The 22,862-nt window shown below is 32.7% G+C and overlaps 1 protein-coding gene across 3 annotated transcripts in view; it reads left to right on the plus strand.

Annotated features, from left to right (window-relative positions):
- The window catches only part of LOC143230432 (diphosphoinositol polyphosphate phosphohydrolase 1-like), a 59,552-nt gene extending 39,820 nt beyond the window's left edge, over positions 1 to 19,732 (plus strand). Inside the window, exons 3-5 of one of the 3 annotated variants that reach the window (XR_013016438.1) lie at positions 6,903 to 6,987; positions 8,962 to 9,120; positions 16,249 to 19,732. Coding sequence is in view for 2 of the 3 variants with exons in the window: in XM_076463975.1 (XP_076320090.1) it covers positions 6,903 to 6,987; positions 16,249 to 16,361 (198 nt within the window). In the remaining variant the exon portion in view is untranslated. Of the gene's footprint in view, positions 1 to 6,902; positions 6,988 to 8,961; positions 10,355 to 16,248 lie in introns of those variants that run through there. The other 2 variants (XM_076463976.1, XM_076463975.1) reach the window with 2 other exon arrangements.
- Positions 19,733 to 22,862: the final 3,130 nt, after the last annotated feature.

Below are 22,862 nucleotides of genomic sequence, written 5' to 3' on the forward strand. Positions count from 1 at the left end.
GTAACATTTTGTGTTTACCTCCTCTTCATGCTGTTATGCTCCATTTGGATTTGTAGACCCTCTTGTCAAGTGGTCCATTTGGATTGGAATGTTAATGTGGTTCTTCACTGCCCTACTTTACCTCCATTTGAACTTTGTCTACCTGTGTTTTCTTCACTTATCTGTTAAAACTTAACTCCTACTGTGGGTATCTTTGGTCTGATATATTTGCCATTGATGTCTCCTATGTTCTGTACCATTCCACATACATTCTTCTTTATCCAGATTGATTTTCTTTTCCAAGACTTCAATTGCTGATGAAGATAATTCTTCCTTCTTACCAATTTTACTTCCTTACATCACTCATATTTATTCCACGTCTGATCTGGATAGGCTTCCATGTATTGTATGTGCTGTTTGTTACTACATTTCCTAACCACATTCCTCTGTGTGTATGTGAGTTAAGTATGTCAGCATAGGGTCTTGGTGAGTAGTGCTTCTTTCATGATGATCAATTACAATAATAATTTGCCCGTCACTGAACCCTTCTCTTTCAACAAAACATGAGGAAAATTTAGGGGCAAAAAGTTTACAAACAAAGCAGTAAACTGCTCCTTTTGATGGTGAATACAATAACCACTCTCTCTTGTGTTGCTCACCATTGGTATTTACCCTAAAGAAACGTTTTTGAGAACAATATCTTGTTGGTTTGCCACTATTGAAAGTCTGGAACGATTTGCCAAAAGGCCCATTGTGGTGTTGACAGTCAGTGGGTCCACAAGAAATCCAATAAGCCACATCATCAGCAGATAAATCGAGCCACAACCCTGGATCTTTTGCTTTAGTTTTTTTATCTTTTACAATAGTCCAATAGATTTTCATTTTCAGCAAGTATATCAATTTTAGACTGTCTTGTAGAGCAATTTGCACCAACATTAACACTAGAGATATCAGGAGAATTTATAGGCAAAGTGAGATCAGTTGTGAGACTTGTGCCAGTTGAGTCAGTCTGTAAAACCTCAACATTATCATTTGATTTTGATTTGGAAGATCACATTGTGTAAGTTGAGTGAAAAAATTAGTCAGCTTTCCAGTCTTGGCCACTAAATCCAAAGCCTTTTGTTGGTTCTTTTTCGCTAGTTTTCTCTTTTGTGCACCATTTCATTGAATATGTTTCATCTTGTAGTCTGAAAAATACAGAAACAAAAAATTTAAAAAAACACACAAAAGAATATGGGTCATATATAGTTATAATGATTAGAAGAACTATGAAATTCAAAAAGAAAAATGTTGGTAAGGCAGTCAAACACACTAAACTCTAGGTCTACATTTAGACAAAGATTGTCAGAAAGTTATCTTAGGACCTAGGTCCATCAGCATATAAACATAAATTCATAAATACCTTTATTGGTTTGCTGCATTCTGATTGGTTGAAAACCATTCAAGATTGGCTTCAATCTATTTTAGGAGAATTAGTTTTTAGTCATTGCAAAAGTTTCATTGAGGTTCGTGCTATGGTAGCTGTATGCAAAAAGCAATGTCAGTGGTAATATGCAAATCCATTGTGAGCGAAAAAGTATTCCAAAACAATTTGTGATCAACAGCACATACTGTAGTAGCCTATATACACAATGATCATTCTGTACTGGTACACATATCTAACATATAATCAATTGTAAACTGTACTGCACAATAAACTACTAAATACTGGGTTGGGTTTAGGCTAGAGTACCTTAATCCTAATCAAATACATTAAGAATGAGTTGTAACCTGGGTACTTTAGATGAGCCAACAAACTATATATCAACAAAATAGTCTTATGTCTGAAACATTATCTGCATACGTGGATGCGAAGGCAAATTCAAAATGACATTAAAAAGCAGAAGAGATGATAAAAGAATTATGTGCTATTAATTGAACAACCAAATTAGTTGAAGATACTGATCAGATGTGGAAAATAATTTAGTATGAATGTGGGAAATAATTTTGTATGAAATTTTAACTCTTTAGCTACTGGCTAGGTTGTTCAGTTTCTTAAGCCATCCAAGCAGTGTGTTGTTGCAACTGTAAAACATATTACATTTTATGTTGTATCTACCTAAATACTGAATAAATGTGTGACAAGGTTATAATGCCATTGTACACGTTATTGGTCAGATTACATTTGGAGTATAATGTTCAATCTTAGGCTCCTTACCTTAGAAACGAGACTCAATTGTTGTACACTTTAAATATTTGCTGCATTATAACCTTTGATACTGAATGTGTATCTTCACAAAATTTGGTTGACTTTTAGTAAAGATTGCAAGTATTTTGTATGCAAAAAATAAGATTTCTTAATGAAATATTTTTACTAAAGATTTGTTTGAATCTGTTTCATTACTAGCCTGAGTGCAATATGATTTCATGTGATGATTGAAAAAAAAGAAACAATTCTTTATCCCAAAAATCTCAAATATTATTTGTATAATTTCTAAAACCTCCTAAATACAATTAAAATGTTTGTTTTCAGTAATACATTGTATGTGTGTTATTTTCTGTACTGTAACTCTGTGGGTTTTTTCACTTAACCAACCTCGTAACCATCATAAATAAAATTAGGAAATATAAATTTTGCTTTTTTCATGCTAGAATAAATGTATATTTTTACATGAAAATACAAATTTTCAGTCTAAGTAGCTTGAGTCTCATAACACTATATATTTATATATATATATATGTTTTTATTATATTGACTTTCCCGTCATGCCCAGTTAACAATACACAACTTACATTGATGCGGTGCACATGCACTCATGCTACGTATCCAGAAATATAAAACTAACCTTTAGTCATCCTTGTCTTGGCTGTGTTTTAGTGGACTAGTATTTTGTAATATATGGTCACATTTCAATTATTATGCATTATATCAGGTCATTCCATAAGTAAAGTCCAAAAATTTAATACAGAAAGTGTGTCATCACTTCTGTCTTTAGAGAAAGTTTTAATGACTAAAATATGTAGTAGAATGTGTGTAAAAAAAGTTCAGACAAATAAGAGAAACTAACCCAACTTTTCCAGATCACTAATCAAATAAATCCTTATGAAGATGGATGTGTCTGAGGGTCACATCAGGCACATAATGCTTTATGAGTTTAAAAAAAGGGAATAGTGCAGCAGAAACTACATAAAACATTCAAAGTGTTTATTGTGTGGAGTCTTTCAATGAAAGAAAATGTCAAAGGTGGTTTCAGAAGTTCAGTTTAGGTGACTAGAGCTTAAGTGATGCACCACATTCAGGTCACCCTGTTGAGTTTAATGATGACTTTCTGCTGGTTGCACTTGATGAAGATTGTGCTGTAAGAAATGAACTAGCACAGAAACTTAATTCAACCCATTCAACAGTTCACCATCATCTGCAACAGCTTGGAAAGGTGTCAAAACTTAGAAAATGTGTTCCCCATGATTTGACAGAAGCCAACCTTAGAGCAAGAGTGAACATTTGGACTTCTCTGCACTCTTGTGAATGAATATAACTCACCTTTCTTGGAAAGGTTAGTGTTTGGAGATGAAAAATGGATACTTAATAATAATGTTAAGTGCTGCAGACAATGGCTCAGTGCAGGTAAAGTGGTGAAGCATAGTCCAATATGGACCTCTACCCTAGAAATGACTTGTTAAGCATTTGGTGAAATGTTGTTGGTGTGATCCATTTTGAGTTGCTGCCCCTCAACGTAACGATTACATTAGACTTCTTTTGTCAGCAGTTAAATTGCTTGAATGTTGCACTGAAAGAAAAAAGGCCTGCTTTGATCAACTGTAAAGGTGTTGTGTTACACCAGGATAATGCATGGCCCCATACAGCAAGGATCACATCTGCAAAGATTGAAGAGCTAGACTGGGAAAAACTTCCACATCCTCCTTATTCTCCAGATCTTGCCCTATCTTATTATCATCTGTTCTGAAGTCAGCAGAACTATCTTGAAGAAAAAGTGCTTGGAACACATGAAGATGTCAAACCTATCCTCTCTACATTCTTTTCCTCTAAACCCCAAGAATTTTATAGAAGTGTCATTCAGAAGCTTGTGAATCATTGGCATGAATTAATTACACTGTGTAACAAAATTTTTACTTTTTCTTTTTCCTGGGTAGAAACTTACAAGAATTTTCAAGAACTTTCTAGAATGTTGAAGAACATAGGAGAATTTTCAAGAACGTTTTAGAATTTTCTAGAACTTTCCATTGTAATATATATATATAAGAGGCTCACCAATTCAGTTTAGTTCTAGCTGCCTAAGTGAACTGAGATGGCATCAAGAAGCTGCAAGCATTCTCCAGATGCATTCTGCTATGTATGTGGCCAATTTATCAAGACAAGAGTGAAAAAGTACTCTGTGACAGCATCTGCCTTGAAGTATGATGAGTATGATTGGGAGGTTATTGGAGACTTCAAAATGGTGGCATTCCTGATGGGTCTCCAAGGAGGCTTTACCAAGTTTCCCTGTTATTTTTGCCTTTGGGACAGCAGGGACACTGCAGCACACTACAACAGGAAGCACTGGCCACAACAGACCGAGTTCTCTGTGGGAAGGCACAGTGTCAAGTATGAGCCACTAGCAGATCTCCAAAAGATACTGTTCAGATAAAATTGGGTCTTATGAAACAATTTGTCACAGTTCTTGATAAGGAGTCTGCAGCCTTCAGATACCTTTGAGACTTCTTCTCTAAGCTGTCTGAGGCAAAGATCAAAACTGGTGTCTTTGTTGGGCCACAAATAAAGAAGATCTTTGAGTGCACAGAAATCTGCAAGAAGCTCAGTAGGAAGGGAAAAAAAGCTTGGTACAACTTTGTCGAAGTGGTTCGGGCTTTTTGAGCAATCACAAGGCCGAAAATTAAGTGAAACTGGTTGAGGCTCTGGTGAAGAACTACAGCAAAATGAACTGCAGGATATTCCTGAAAGTACATATCCTTAATGTTCATCTTGATAACTTCAAGGAGAATATGGGAGCATACTCAGAGGAGCGTGGCAAGTGCTTCCACCAAGATATAGTGGACTTTGAAAATCGCTATCAAGAAGCGTATAAAGAAAACATGATGGGAGGCTATATTTGGAGGCTGATACGTAAAACTGATTTACTTTACAGTTGCAAATCTTGAAAACTTCTCACTTCTAAACATTTTTGCTCATTTTTGTATAACTTTAGCATAAATACATGTGAATATTGATTCATATGTTGTGTTATTCAAACCTTATGTAAATGAAAATGTGCAAATTTGCCCATTTTTACATAGAAAATAGGTTAATTTCTAAATTTTATTATCCAGGTCACAAAAGCAAAGTTTGAAGGGAATAATGGCCATTTTCTGTACTTTTACAACATGAGCAATTAAGAAATAATGCATACTATCCAGGAACAAAATCTGTGTTACATAGTGTTAATAATAATGGAACATACATTATTGATTAAATAACATTAAAAGCATTTGAAATTTTCTTTTTCTGAACCTAAAATTGGACATTACTTGAGGGATGATCTGATATATATGTTTGTGTGTGTATGTATAGATTATTACTGTTTGGAAATAAATTATTAAACTTATTTTTCTTAAAATATAGAACAATAAATCAAGAACTAAAGCAAACAGTTATCTCTTTTTGCTATGACCTTTGTATTTGGTTGTGTCTGGATGTAGGATGCCAAGCCTTTTAAAATTTTGCATGTGGATGATATTACACAAAACTTTTTTAAGGTTTTATATATATACAATTAAATAACCAGAAAATCATAAATAACTGTACCAATACCATATAATTCCACTTTAATAATATTAAGAGTATTAACTACAATATATTTAAAGAATATGAATAGTAATAATGTTATTTACAAACAAATTCTTAAATTTGAATTATTTTTTCGTAAGACCCAAAACAGTAAATAAAGAAATGTAGCAAACAATTATATTTTCTAATTATGAACTTTGTACTTGTTTGCTGCTTTCCGTGGGTTGCTAAGCCTTATGAAATTTTGCATGTGGAGGATGTGAAAGGAAATAATTTATTTTTAGGTTTTATATATCAATTTTGAAATGACCAAAATCATTAATTGCTATATTAATACTATAGGATTCCACTTTTAATCTATCAAGCTTAGTAACTAAACTGTATTTGAATCTAAAATATATGAAGTTTGAAGCTCACCAATGTGTTACCTTACCACTTGGAATCTAGCATGAAAAGAAAGAGTTTGCTGTGCAAATATTTTACAGAGAGACTGAGAAACCTACTTTGTCATTGGGCAAAGTAGGTGTAAATAAGCAAATATCTTTCAAAAAGGGAAGAAGTGCACAGTTCTATCTTGGTTGATTCAATAATGTATTAATTTCTGAGAAAATCGAAAAGATAGGAGGTTCTTATGTTACATTCTAGTTAGTATAGGTAATCTGAATATCTAGTTCATAAGAAACTGTAGAGTTTATATTTGCATCTAATTTGACCCAGTACTGCTTTCAACATACCACTTGACACATGTAAATCAGTATTTAGGTGATTTTTTTTTTACATTTACTTTTAAATTAAGAAATTAATTGATGTATAATAGTAACATTTGAGTTATAATGTACAATTTTATACCAAACTTACTGACAGACATTTATAAAATAGTAGTTCATAAAAATGTTGAATTTGAGTCATTAAAAACAATGACACATCACTTGACTTATAATCTGTGTTGGTAGAGCTAAGTAATATTCATAAACCTAAACAGTTAGTAAATGGAAATAAGGTTTAACATGGTGACTTCATTAATTCTGAACATGATATAGTAAAAAATGGTTTTTGTTGAGGTCAATTTTAAAAATGTGAAGCCTTTCTCTTGCATCATATTCTGGTTTTAATTAATATTTTAAATTTACACACAGTATCTTTTATCCTTGTCTTTTTACAGAACCTCGAAAGAAAACATCGCACGTCTGTGTTTGTCTTGGTTGTTACGGAGGAAAAAGAAGAATGGGAAGATTCAAAAAACATTGGTAGGATTTTTTTAAGAAAGTAATACAACTTATCAATCCATTTGAAAGATCTTCTGTGAATTGTTACAGAAATGAATATTCTGATTATAATTCTACAAAAACAAACTGTGATGAAAATATAGTTCAGAAATGCCATTTACCTCATCATAAAACTAAGAGCTGTTACCTCTTGCTGCTACTGAAATATTTTATAGGACTTTCTGCATAAAAACATACTTTGATAAGACTATTTCTTCATACATTGTTGGTTTTTCAAAATTAATTCATATCATTTTTAAATATGCATTTTAGAACACACTCAAAATGCAGTACATGAGCAAAGGTATGTGGACACCTCTTCTACTTAGTGGGTGTGGCTGAAATAAGATGCCGCCTTTCCAACAAGTCAGTTCATCAAATTTATGCCATGCTCAGTCAACTGTAAGTGCTGTTATAATTAAGTGGAAACATCTTGGAGCAACAACAGCTCAGCCACAAAGTGGTAGACCACACAACTCACAGAACATATCTGCTGAAGCGAGTAGCACATGAAAATTGTCTGTCCACAGTTGCAACACTCACTACTGAGTTCCAAACTGCTTCTGGAAGCAATGTCAGCACAAGAACTGTTCATTGGGAGCTTCATGAAATGGGTTTCCACGGCATATCAGCTGCACATGAGTCTAAGATCACCATGCGCAATGCCAAGTGTCAGCTGGAGTGGTGTAAAGCACACCGCCATTGAATTCCAGAGCAGTGGAAATGTGTTCTCTGGAGTGATGAATCATGTTTCACTATCTGGCAGTCTGACAGACTACTCTGGGTTTGGTGGATGCCAGGAAATCGCTACCTTCCTTAATGCATAGTGCCAACTGTAAAATTTTGTGGAGGAGGAATAATGATCTGGGGTTGTTTTTCCTGGTTTGGGCTAGGCTCTTTAGTTCCACTGAAGGGAAATCTTAATGCTACAGCATACAGTGGCATTCTAGAGAACTGTGTGCCTCCAACTTTGTGACAACAGTTTGGGGAAGGCCCTTTTTTTGTTTCAGCATGGCAATGCTCATGTGCACAAAGCAAGGTCCATAAAGACATGGTTTGCCAAGGTTGGAGTGAAAGAACTTGACTGGCCTGCACAGGGCTCTGACCTCAACCCCATCAAACACCTTTGGGATGAATTGGAACGTCTACTGCAAGCCAGGCCTTTTTGCCCGACATCAGTGCCTGACCTCACTAATGCTTTTGTGGTTGAATAGGAGCAAATCCTAGTAGCCATGTTCCAAAGTGTAGTGAAAAGCCTTCCCAGAAGAATGGAGGCTGTTATAGTAGCAAAGGGGAGACCAACTCCATACTAATGCCCATGGTTTTGGAATAAGATGTTCAACAAGCACATATGGGTGTGATGGTCAGGTGTCCACATACTTTTGGTCATGTAGTATATTTCAGGCAAACTCCTATAATTTAATTGACTTTCTAACTAAGCTATAAATAGGTTAAAATACTACCATTAATTGATCGGAGCTGAACAGTAACCACTGCACAAAATGAATGACAAGTATAGTGTGTACTTATTGCAGACTTATTGAAATGAAATAGGTATGTAAAAAAATCTTGTAAAGAAACATATCTTTCTTTTGGCTGTAAATATGCTAATTAGCAATTCAGAACAAATTATAGATGAGAGATGAGAGAGCATATTGTGGGTGACCTGACAATTATAGGGATATTTCACTGTAAAGCAAGAATATTGAAAACAGATTTTTACATTTTCTCTAATTAATCTCTAATATGTACATCTGGACACTCTGAAGATCATATTAGGGTGGAAAGAGAAAGCATAAATGTGTCATGACACAGGGAAGTAAAGATTAAAAAGTTATTTAAATATTTTCCTCTGAAATTAAGAAATGAAACAGATGTTGTAAATCTTTGAATTATAAACTATGCTTTAATGCCAAATATATTAACAAATTCTCCCCTTTAAATTTTTATTTTTAGGGAGCCAGCCAGATTCCCAAAGCATGCATTTTTAGGGGCCCACTAGGAGTTCTAGGGGCCAATCCTGTAGGTCACTGTAAAAATGGAGGTTATCAGAAAAATCACTGAATTAAATAGTGGATGTTGCATAAATTGGAAGGAAACTGAAGATATCAATATGTATGAGTTTATTTCATTGTGAACTCATATTTAACAAAAAAAAAAGTCAAACCATTTCATTTCTTTTTAGACCACTGAAAGGATTTTTATTTCATAGATGATCTTTAATTTCTCTTCGAAGCATAGTATAACAGCAATTTTTTGTTCTCCTTTGAAGTAGTGTTCTTTAATAATCAAAATAAATAATGAAAAAAAAATGATAATGATCAATGTAATCTGTTCTTGTTCCCATATAACCTACTACCATGTAGCTGATGCATATTTATAAATGAAATGGCAAATACATTTGATGAAGAGATGGAAACATCATGCAATTTTATATTAAAACCAAATTTATAGTAATCAGTTCTTTCATGTTCTGAAATGGCTGTTACTTTGTCATTCATGAATTTTAATTTGTAATAACCAAAATTCTCAAATTAGCAACATGTGGAAAACATGCAACTCTCTCTGAAATATCTTAGGTGATAATGAATTAAACTTCATTTGGTATCTTTTCCTAACTAAAATAAATCTTCAGATGAAATCAACTATATTTCATTGCTAATGTCTAATGCACCTGTTTCTCAGTTTGGACCTTTCCAGCATTTGATCTCCTTGTTAGAAGTGATTTTGAATTCTAAAGATGGATAGCTGTTACGTGATCAGTCACTTATTGAATGCAAGTGAAGCATAATTTGAAACTAATCAGTGATCCTGTCAGCTCCCAGACAGTATCTAAAATTTGCCTTGATCACCTTCATCTTGCTTGAATCCTCACTCTGCTTCAGTAGAGCTAGTTGGTACAGACAGCAGTAGGTCAAAAAGGCCACTGGCCTTTGTTAGCTCCTCCTTAACCCCAGATGTGACAGCAGGCCATGGCTGGCTCTTCTTGCTGTGCCTGGTGAAATTAAGCAAAGTAGATGCAGAAGATGTTTAGGAGAAAACATCATGAGAATTGCATTATTATTCCTTGTTTTTAAGTTGTTATATTATGCAAAGTTTTACTGATAATCAGTTAGACAGTAAGAATCAGGACAATTATTGCATAATTGAGTAACGGTTGGAATCAGTACAGTTTATAGAATTTCCTGATTAGAAAAAAACATTTGCCAAGAAATTAGAAATAACATATCCTAGACCAGTATTTACAAACAGTCTTCTGATTTGTAAGTATACTTACAATCATGATCATGTACTTTAACCCAAAACAGGAAACATTATTGACCATAGAATAAACAATAGTTTAACAGTCTCAGCCTGTGTCTCATTATTTCCATAAGTTGATACATTGTATGAAAGAAAGGTTAAAAATTAATACACCTCATATAGCAAAGCACTCACATTTCTTTATGGACTGTACATTAGCAAACAGTCAGTGACAGAACCTTATGCACAGAGCTAATACATAATGTGTTTGCCAGAGATCTATCTGAGCTTTTCTCACAAAGTTCCAAGGATGATAGATCACATAGCTCCTCATTACTGTATTTTCACACAAATAACCCACATGTTATATGCCAGACTAGGTGCAGGGATTTGTTATTTTTGATACTGAACTTTTCCATTCACAATATTCATTCACATTGTTCATGTTCAATACTTGGAGCAATTCATGAATTAGCTGGTAAGTACATCTGTTAGCAATACCAGTTATTCTGTAGTCAAGGAACAAATTATAAATATAAGTACTTTTGACTTTATTCATCAATGTTTGAATATATTACAATTGAAACTTAATTAATTACTGACATATTCCAAGTTGAGTAGGTGTCATTTTTAGTGTGTCCATAGCATCACCATAACCTTTAACCTTTCATTGGCTTCATCACATGACATAACCAGGAGATCTCTATTTAGTGGAAATTTTATGTAAAAGGATCCTTTAATTTTTGTTGTTTTCCAAAATTTGTCTGTATTGCTGGTTTGCAAGGTGTATATGAGTATGGTAAAATGTGCCTAAATGTTTCTTAGAGCACTTTATTTTTTCTCAGATGTAAGGTATAGAAAGGGGCAGGTTATTTACATGAAAATACAATAGTACTGCACTGTGTATTAATTCATTGTCTGTGGGGGTTAGCAAAAAGCACATGACAACAGAGCAATTGAATTTTTGAAATATCCCATTACTTTCCAGAAGGAGGATTTTTTTCAGTTTTATAAAATACACATCACTGTCAAAGATCTCACTATAAGTTGAAAATGGTAGATGGGTATATACAAATATTTAAAAATAACTAACCTATTGGACAACTATAGAAAGTTTCATTTCATTGTTTGACGTTCCTGTTGTTTGTGAATATGTATAGTTCCAAGATCTTACCATAAAACTGCTTATAGTTTGACAAACATAACTGCTGATTAATTAGATTGCTTTTGAATGAAACAAACAAGATGCTTGGGGTTTTTCAAGTAGAAGATAAATGATTGAAAAACAAGAATCATGAAGATGGACAATTCTTGTAACCAACTTCATACTGCACTTGTAACTAACAGGGTAGTGTAACTAAATGGTAATATTTTGTGAATTTATACAAATGTGTTGAAATGACACAGAGTAAGTGCTGAGTTTTAAAACACAATTGATGAAAGCGTGTGTTGAGGCAAGAGACAATAAATTTTAAATAATTCAACCAGCAAAATGTGGAGTTTCTCATAATGCATTTAAAAATATCATTTCTTTTTCTTTGTTTAAGGTTAGAAAGTTGATCATTACATACACAGTAAAGATACAGAAAGGAGCATTTTTTAATAAGGGCAATTAAAATGAAATAATTTGCAACTGAATTGGAGATTTCTCTTTACAAATGAAAACTCTTAAATGCTGTCACTTTATTTTATCTTGGAGTATTTTGTTTGGTTCAAAATATGTAGAGTAATAAGAAATATCTTATGGTTGAAGTGCATGATCAATGTAGGCAATGAACCTGAACAATTTATTTTTCTCTTTCAATGGGCACATTATGTATTGCTCATGTATTAACAACAAGGTCATTCCCCTTTTTTATTCTACACAATTAAAAATGGAATTTTTTTTTTTCATAGCACATTCATTGATAACTTCAATCGTTTGAAATTGAATGAAGCTTCAAAGTACATTTTCTGTAGTTGTTACAGTTTTTAAGGTTAAACTGTCAATAGTATTGCTCAATGACATAATCAACTCTACCTTACGTAATTAGCAACTGGAATTGGCTTTTCCAAAAACATTGAAAATAAAACTGAAACAGTTTATCAGAAGTCATCTCTTTTCACTTTGGTTTGTCATGTTTCATATTATTTTATTACTATATGATATATTCCCTCTTTTCAGAGTGCTGGTTGTCATGGTATCAGGAGTAACTTTTTTCTAGAATTGCTCCTTGGTTTCAGTTCATTGAGAGCTAGATTCTCCTACTTCCTACACCCCTAAACTTCTTTTGAAAAAGAGCTTTGGGTTGCACAGATGCTTTCTCTTACCTTTCAACATCCTTGTCCTATCTGCAGATTACAAATGTGCAAAATTTACAAACTAAACACAAGTTAACTTGTCTTTGTTTCTAGATTTATTTGGTTACAATGCCATATTCTCAATTATTTCTTTGCTGCATCATTCCTCTTTGTTGGGTTTTCTTTGTACAATGGAATCTCATGTTGAAGCAGCACATTAGTAATCATCTTTGATCACTTTTGTTTCTCGCATTTCTGATAACCAGGGGTTTCCACCAGATTTCTTACTCTTAAGAGCCTTATGGGGTGGCCGCCTCTCATTCATCTCATCTTATTATTACTATCTAACATTCTTCTCCTGTTGCTATTGCTGGTTTCAGAGATATAACTTTCCCTTCTTCCAGATTATGAATGCTGTAGAACAGATCCTTGACCCCATTCCAGGATTTTATGCACATTTTTGGAACACAGAGTCAGTTTGTGTGTTATAAATCAATGATTGGAGACCAGTCTGTCAACTTAAAACAGCTGTAATTGTCTTTTGTTTCAAGATAGATGGGTATTCTCTACCACGTGGATGCCAAGTTTAATGCTTTGTTTCTTCACATTCTAATTTATTCTCTCCATTATTGCTTCCTTTGGCTCATCCAAAACATTCAAATATTAATAAAAAGCTATTCCCTTCAAGTTATATACAGTCCTGTATGCTTTCAATTATGTTTGAAGGATATATTCCTTTAAGCTTTCATTCTACTACTCTGTAATGGATGATTGGTTTTTACTTACTCCATCCAATGAAGTATTCACTATTGCAACTTACTTTCACCTTTGTGAGTCATCTTGTTTGAGTTGGCTGATCATAATCTCCAAATTACTACTGATCACCATCCAATAATAACTGTGGAGAAGGGGTCTTTATTAACTCTTTTAGTATGGGCTATGTTGATTTGACCAACTACATAATCTCTCTTTACTCATTTCAAGTATTTTTAGGTTTAATACATTTAACTCTAAATATAGTGTATACATCTTCACAACATTTGGCAGCTCAAATATTCTAACAAATTATATTGCCCACGAACTACTATGAGCTGCTTGCATGTATGCCTCTTGAAACATTTTTATTATAATATTATCATTATTTAATTTACCTAATCTAATCTTATTTAACTCAAAAGGATCTCTATTTTTAAATTTGTTACTTTTATAATTATGCATAAAGAGTAAGCATGAAAATAAGAAGTAAACTACTTAACCAGTCTTCTTTCTTCTTGCTATCAGTTTTTGAAAAGTTAACCCTAATTTGCTTATAGTAATGCAATTAATAATTTTTATTTAATTAAGTAATGTACCAAACAATATAAATTGATAATATGCAAAAAGTAGACACACATTCCCTACCTCTCAATTTTTTTGGCTTTGTGATTATGTGACCAGAGTTTTTACAAATTAATCTAAGCTGTACTATTAGGAACAATGTTGGTACCATTCAGAACATAATGTTATACAATAGGTTGCATGATATAAGAAAACCTTCACTTTCTATTCATTACAGGTAATGTATAATTAAACATAAGAGAGAACTATTAATGGACTCTGAAAGAGAGACATGACAAGTGGGTGTGGTAAAAGGGGTCTGATTTTCTATTTGTTAGCTCTGTAACAAACAAAATTGAAGACAAAAAAAATTATGGTTTGTCTGAGCAATAACAATTTTATAGATAGTTTATGTTTAATTTCATACCTTTATGAGGGATAGTGGATAAAATAGGAATGATGACATACTAAGAGAAAACGTCATTCCAGTAAAATTCACAACTTTTTTTCATGTATTGCCTTGTAAAATTAAGAACTTAAAACTTATATGCTATTAAAATATGTAATTGGTATAACATAAACAAAAAGTAGTTTAATCAAATTTTGATTGTAAGGCACTAAAACCTTGTGTCATGCTCAGTAAAGGATACCTATGGTGACAGGGTTAATTTGTATGTGCAGTTGGCTCAGACATTTCCTTTGTATCTTCAAGACTTGGGATTTCCAATTACTAAAGTTCTTATATTTTCTGTTCCTGTGCTAGAAATTTTGTCACTTTTAAGAAAGATTTTTTTCATGAGTCCCATGCTCTTTGCTGATGCACAGGTATTATTCCCTTTAGTGGGCTGTGACTGATCAGATGAATATGTATAGAGATTCACTGCTTTCTCTTGTGTTTCTCTCTTTCCTTTTCTTGCTGCTTCAATTAATGTTACAAAATTGGCATCAGTACTTATGGGTGCAGCACAGTAAATTCATTGTGAACCTTTTGCTTAATGATAAACACACCAAACTTTTAACCAGTGCTTTTCTTTCCTGGTATGGTGCTGTTCTGATTTCCCAAAGAGTGGTCTTTCCAAATCAACTACAATTAAAACTGCATAAATTAAAAAGATCAGCAGGACACAGGCTATAAAGTGGGATATAAGATGTTTCTTCTAGTGGAGTAAATGAAGAACCCTTGCTTCCTGATCCCTAAGCCACTGGGGAGGTGGATGTGGAATGATCAAATTCATGGGAAATCTCACCATTGTGAGTCCCAACCCCAGTGGTTCAGAAATAAGTCTATGAACTTATAACATTTAAATTGGATTTTGATACCATGGTGGGCACAGTGCAGTTAGCCCATTTTGTAGCTTTGTACTTTATAATAAATAGACAACAAAAAAGTCACTAGTTAGAGATTAATTCCACAGTTGGAAGTCAGGTTGATATGTTACCTTACAGATAACATCCCAGTCATAAAGAAGGGGATGTACAGGCTATCCTTTTCTTTATGACCAAACCATTTCTGTTAACAAGTCTAGCTGGATGTGTTGTGCATTTGCTTCGGGATGCAGATCTGAGATGATTCTCTCTGCATTGAAGTATTTCTTGTATATTGTGCTGCCTCACTTATCACCATATCCACACTTCACATCCATGCTGAACTGAATGCTTGAGGTATAATGACTAGTTGGAGCAATTTTACATTCTCTCCACCTAGGTGACACTTAAGCACCACACAGAAAATTCTTTTAACACTACCTTTTGCAGTCTCACCTTTATTGGACAAAAAGTATTCCCTGCACGAGGATGCTATAAATACAGAATGAAGCTCATCTTCTTTTTAAATTTCTTTATCTATACTAGCCTTTCCACCATTTTATCAGTGCAAGGTTCTAGCTCTAAGTTCTGTGAATAGGTAACGTTTCCAAACTTAACATTTTCTTTACCTGACATTATGTTTCAGATAGATATTAACCTCTCCACAGATCCTCCTACTATTCCCTTATACTTGTTGAAACATGCATGCTAATGGGGTCTGTTGTACACTGAGAATGTGTTGCCCTCCTGTTGGTGAAGGGCTGGAGTCTTATGATAATTACAGAATACACTTGCTAATACATGTTAATCTGTGTAGGGGTGAGAGTTTTGTTTAAGACTTTTCCATGTGTAATAATTTTTTTCAACAGTGGTGAAATGTAATGCTTTCAGTTCTGTGGAGAGCTATCTTACATTGTCAGATAAGGAAAATTTGTTTTTTTATTCATATCAACAGGTGAATCTTATTGATGTTTTGGTTACACAGAAATGTATTTTTATTTTTATGAAACAATCTTTGTAGATAGTTTAGCTTTTTATTTCAGTGATGAAGTACTTTTTTAAAATGGCAATTATAAAAAAAATATTCTGTATTTTTAGGTCGGAAGAGACAGTGGTTTACTCTTGAAAAAGCAATGGATGTGTTGGCTGTTCACAAGCCAGTACAGTGTGATTACATAAAATTGCTCATTAAAAATGACAAAGTGCCATAACATTGGTTCTTTGTGTAGTACATCTAAAAGAAGATGGTCTTCTTTTGTTTTTCATGTCATCGTTTGTATGGTACTGCTCTGTGACTCTGTTACCAAAGCATGTGACTTTATGAATTGGTCCTGGGAGAGGGCCCATTTCACTGCTGGAATAGGTGGATCTGGCCTCTTTCCTGGATATTTTCCTGTTATTTCCAGTACAAGTCCTCTGCAACTTTGCTGCCAGTGCCACATGTATTTATTTCTGCAAGGCTTGTGTTTCTAAATAGTTGATTTTTTTTTATTCTTTGTGTGTGTGTGTGTGTGTGTGTGTGTGGTGAATTGCTTGTCACTCAAAACCAAAAGTTTATCATCCAGAAAACAGTAAATTGAATATGTTTGAAAAACCATTATAATAAGGCTTTTTTTTGTTCTGTATGTTAAGATGAATTATTTTGGATGCTTCTGAATAAGGATGAATCTATTTGTATCTAACCTGATATGGAGTAATGATTATTTCTGTTAGGATGTAAAGTAAAACTGTTTTTTAAGAGAAAAATTCTCGTCTGTGATTTAAAAACTCTTTTAAAATTGGCTTGACAATATAAAAAAAGCAATTTGTTAGTTAAACTGAAATTGATCTGTTACTCTGATTTAAAACAAAAGTCACAATACTTGCAAAACATTGATCTGTTAGTCATAAGTAAAGTAAGGGTTTAATGCAAAGTATACCAGTAATGTGATTGAAAACTGACTAAAAAGTTTAAGTCATAATGTAATAGTAAACCTCAATGTCACATAAAATGAATCTAGTAAATACAAAACTACTTAAATCATGAAGTAAAAGTGAAACTAATGCAATGCAAAGTGAAAATTAGGTTGTGAGTTAAAACAAAACGTAACGATTGTAAAAGTTGATGAAAATACACAGAGCACCAACAAGATAACATTTATGTAGTTACATATGACTTCAGGAAATTTGTATAATAACAGTTAATCTTTTATTCAAATTTTATTCCAAATAAGTGAAATGAAGTTTTGTAAATTCTGTGTGAAGAAACTGCTGTAGGTATTAAATTGAAGATACATGTAGAATTGTCCTCAAGTAAAGTTCTGCTGCAACATGTCTGGTGTTTTTTTTTCTTCTTTTTTTTCAGAGGAATGAATTGCATTTAACTTGAGACTAAAAATGTTATTTATTAATGTATGCACACTTGAAAAATTAGTTAATAATGGCCTTTTTGGATAAAATTTCAGTTATCTAAAAATGAAGGACTATAGATGTGGAATAAGTTAATACAAGTAAAGTAATTTTCTGGTTAATTCATTTTTACTTTTGAAATATTTAAACCTGGTCAAAATTAACTCAAGACACATATGAAAATTTAATGGCTATTTTTCAATTTAAAGATATTTTCTAGCTTCTTATCTGAAGCACTTGATATTACATTTTATTATTTTATTCCATTTTTTATACAGTGTATTCAGTTTATGGTGACACCAAAGCTAGTATGCACAAAGGTTTCATATTAACATCTTGATCATTTTTTGTGATGATTGCCATTAGAATGTTATTACAATCTGCTAAAAACCATTATAATATATTAAGTATGAAACTAAAGTAGTTATGTTTCTTAAAATGAAGGAAAAAGTAACTATAACAGGTTGTTTAGCATGATATTATACATGGTGATATTGAACTTGTAAGTTGTTATTAAAGATTGAGAATCTGTACATTTTTCCATAATTGAAAGTGAAGTTAAATTGAAATATATGAATTTAAGATGCTAGATTTTCTCCAATGGCAAGTTTTTTTTATTAGATACCTAATATGTTGTCTTTGGTTTTCTGTCTAGAGTTACAGTCATTTGGGTAAATTTAATATACATCTTGAATGTCTTCAAAATGTGGATACTTAATGAACAAGAAATTGAAATTAATTGAAACAAATGAAATAATTGATATTTTAGCCTGCAAAGTAAAAGTTTTGTATGGGTGATTTAAACTTCAAGAATGTATTTGAAATACATTTTTGTGTTTTTCTAATGTTACTTTTAAACTTTTCAATAAGAAAATCAAATCAGAAAACAGCCTGTTGACATACTTCTACATACTTTGTATTATAGCAGTGTTTTCACTGAATGTAAGGCTTTCTGCATGCACTTCGTATGAAAATAGGGAACAGTATTTTCTTGGACTTGATAGTTAAATATTTTAATGGAGGAAGCAGTAATCGTGACTTAAGTGTCAAAAAGATAATTTCACATACAATGTGTATGTATGTGTACATATATATTTAAAACCTACTACAACTAGTTTATAATAGTGTAGTTAAACTGGAGACCTTTAAATTAAAAATATTGGTAGTTACTGATTTTGTAAATAACTGTATACACTAAACTTTATAGGTTATACAAGCACTAGTTTTAATTAATAGTTCAGTGTTCACTAATTGCTCAGTCTACTTACCTCCTATTTTTTAACATGCTTGTTTTATGTTGCAACCATTAAGTAAAGAAACAACTTGAAGCCCATTTTTGTTAAAACAATCATATTGGTTAAACAGTTAGCACATAACTGATTTCGTGTGCAAAAACTAAATATATAAACACTATATTTTGAAGTTGAATTTTTTTATGAAAAATGTATTGGATTATTAACTGATTTAACAAAGAAATGTGAGATTAAAAACAATCCCCTCATTATTTGGCTGCTCATTTTATTTCTCTGAGATAATTGCAGCTGAAATGGTTTATAAAATCACCTTTCAATTTTACTCAATGAACATTTTATGTAACTTTGTTGTTCTCAGATAAAAAAGTTTAAAAATTAGGCTATTAAATAATCTAATCTAGATGTAATTCCTCCAAACATAATTGTTGATAGCAGGCAGTATTCCTTTTCTTGTACAATAATTTTAAATTTAAAATTGTGTGATGCATTGTGAAAACTTGAAATTGGTTTGTTGAGGGTTTTTTTTTTTTTACATTTCACATAAGTTTGTGAGAAGTGTTGAAAACTTAAGTAATTGAACAAATAAAAGTGTACAAAAAATTGTTGTTGAGGTTCTTTATCTGTAGTGGTGTTTTGTTGAATAATTTATAGTTAAGTACTTATACTGAATCAATAATACAGTGTTTAACATATTTGTGTTTTGTGTATTTTTTGCACTGTTTTTAGTTACTCTTAACTTTTTTTTTTATCAAACTGTATGTACATACAGAGAGTGAGTGTACATTATACTAAAATTATTTTAAAACCTCACCATGTTACCACATCAAGTCATGCTCTATCTGATGACCAATTTAGAGTTGGGAAATTAACTTGATTAATTTATTACTTATGAGCATTGATTAGTGTTATATAAAATAACTGATTAATAAAAATCGTGTATAAATCAACTGATGTCATGACAATAATAAACTAATTGAAATTAGCATTTCCAATTATTCTAAAAAATTGCTCTTATCATTTGTCATTATTAGCTATGATTAATTAAAAGTTGTTCAACTTAATTACTTAGTTTCATGACTTCAAAAATGATCAACTAATAAATATAGATTGAAATTAATATGTTTTAGATTAGTACTATTTCCAGTTATTCCAACTATTCAAGGCCCATGAGAATAATCAAGTAGTTGAGTGTAATCAATCAATGAATCTTACAGTAGATTAGCGAATTCCATTAATCATTCAGCCCTAATGTTCAAGCATCTTGTTTACAATAACTCTTCAACATAGTTTCTCCTGAGGCTATCACGTTGTTTTTATATTTATTATAACTAATTTTTGTCTTTATTACTGTTATTAGAACTTCCTATTATAAAGATTATTCCACATTATTTTATAGGTTTAGGAAGAATCTAAAACTAATATGCTGATTAAACTAAGTATAACTTTTAACATGGTATAGCAATTCATAAGTGGAGAACATTGCCTGTGTTTACCAGATTTCCACAGTGAAGAAGTGGGGTGTTTTGTTTTTTCCATATGGATTGACACTTTAACAATACTAAAAAACAAATTACAGTGACATTCTTTATCATTTGCAAAATATGATGATGTTTATTGCATTATATTTGAAAACCATAGAAACACAAAATTTGCTAAAAGCTTATTATCTACTTAAAAAATAATAATAAATAAAATAAAAACTTCACCTATGTTGTCTTGAATCAACTTTACAAGGTGGTTGGGTTGGTCTTCAAATCTAATTACCTGTGGCTGCCTAAAAACAAGTTGAGATAAGAAAACATACCAGAGAAGGAGAGAACATTGTATTGTGTAATCTTGTCAAGTGATTATAAAAGCACAATTTACAAACTATAGCAAACGTACTCTAATGTATACATAAACTGGAGCATTTTAATACTTTTATTGTTTCTGATCAAATAACCCCAGTTTTACTTGGACATTTAGTTACCCTATGTTGGTCTGAACAAGTGAAATTTTTACTACAGTACAGAAAATGTTTGTTATAATATTTACTATACTGTAGTGAAACAATATCTTTATAGTAAAAAGGCTTGTGAAACATTCAGTCATGACTTGACCTCCAGAAACTTCTGGCATGAACATTCTTAAAGCTTTGTGTATAAACTGAGAAGGTCAGAAAGCAACTAACAGAGAAGGAGCAAGTAAATTTTGCAATCATTTTTGTGACTTGCAAGAGAAAGTGTTTCTCAAAGATTTCACTCTGTGTATGCCATGTGTTGCTTTTCAAATTGAAAATATTTGGAAGGTTTTCAAATATGGGAGTATGTGAAAAACAGACAGCACATTACATTGAACTAATTATTGAAAGGTAATGAACCTTTGTTCAAAAAACTGCTGACTACTAAAGGAAATTTTGGCTTTTTAACAATGTATGGTTATGTCTACAATTTGGTGGGGTCAGCTCAGTTTTCATTGGTAATCTTTTGGACACTTTTTGGTTAATGATAGTTTGGATGTGAGAAGAAATTTACCATATAACCAATAGAAAAATACTGAAAGAACATTAGCATCAGATGTCAACATATTCACTGGTTGTCTTTTATCATGTGAATATTATTATACAGGGTGTTCAGAAAGTCACTGTGCACTTGTATATTTGTTAACAGACATGCTTCAATATAGAATACAGGAGGTAAATATGAATAACAATTATAAATAATGTTGAAAGTGACCCCCATTGGCATCAATACAGGCCTGGATCCTTCTTATTTTGTTTCTAAACACTGCTATCAGTTGCTGGCTTGAAATAGACTGAATAAAATATGATTACAAAACTGCACAGTGACTAGTTTTTCCAGCCAAGGCATTTCTGTGGTGTGCCAAATATCCACTCGTAAATATTTGAATTATGCTGCCTACTAATGTTCTTATTTTGATGTTTACATCACCATGCCCACCTGTCATTGTCAAGGCAGGTTATCTGCATTGTAAGTTATGGCCATACACTTCCAACCCTCTCAGATGTTTCCAGTGTCAGTGGTTCTGTCATTCAAAGATACCATGTTGTGTTTCTTTAACATGTGTTCATTGTGGTGGCAAAGACTGACACCTACGAGTATGAATTGGAACCACATTGTGTTAACTGTAGTGGTCCACACCCCCCTTACTTTCGTTCTTACTTTAAGTGGGTGGATGAGAAGAAGGTGCATTGTTCGAAGACTATGAACAATATCTCTTACCAAGAGGCTCGGAAATTATTTTTCCCCACTTTATCTCAGACATACTGATGCACTCTGTTCCACTGCCTTCAACAAAGTTGTTTGGAGAGTGTCTGAAGAGTCTTTTTGCCTTTCATGGTTAAAAAAGTTTGATGAGTCTATGGCTACTCCCATCTTTGTCCCAGCCACTCCTTTCATGGCTCTCTGGGTCCACTTCCTTTGGCTCCAGCTTTGGGCATTTTCTCAGTTCAGTCTTCTTCTCCAGCCCAGAGATGCAGAATGATTATTCATTCAAGTCTTCAGTTGCTGGAATCTCTGTCCACAGATAGAGACCTGCCTACTTGACACAGGGCAGGGTTTATAGAAGTCGATAGGTTCAATAAAGAAAAAACCGTATTTGAAAACAGAAGGGCTCTGCCAAATTCTCCACCTAAATAAAAATGACCACTTTGATAGTTTAATTGTTAAGGTTTTATTTTGCGTACAGTTGACATTAAGTATTTGATTGATTCTTATCATCAGAAAATGTTTCTGAAATCTGTGGTGCACTCACCTTTTTGCATGGATGGGTGGCACTGCTGGTTGATCAGCATTTGCCTCTCTATACGCCTTTGGAGGCCATAGCCATCCATGTTTCCTTGGGTCATACCATCACTATTTGTTCTCTCCACCTTAAGAGACCTATATAATCAATCAGAGCTTGATGTCCTCATTGAACAGTTACTGCCTCCATTTTTATTCCTGAGGGGTGGTACTGATATTGATGGGCTTTGTTTGTTTTTTTTAATTTCGCGCAAAGCTTCATGAGGGTTATCTGTGCTAGCTATCCCTAATTTAGCAGTATAAGACTAGAGGGAATGCAGCTTGTCAT

The sequence above is a fragment of the Tachypleus tridentatus genome, chromosome 10 (genome assembly GCF_004210375.1).
Source record: "Tachypleus tridentatus isolate NWPU-2018 chromosome 10, ASM421037v1, whole genome shotgun sequence".
Lineage (NCBI taxonomy): Eukaryota > Metazoa > Arthropoda > Merostomata > Xiphosura > Limulidae > Tachypleus > Tachypleus tridentatus.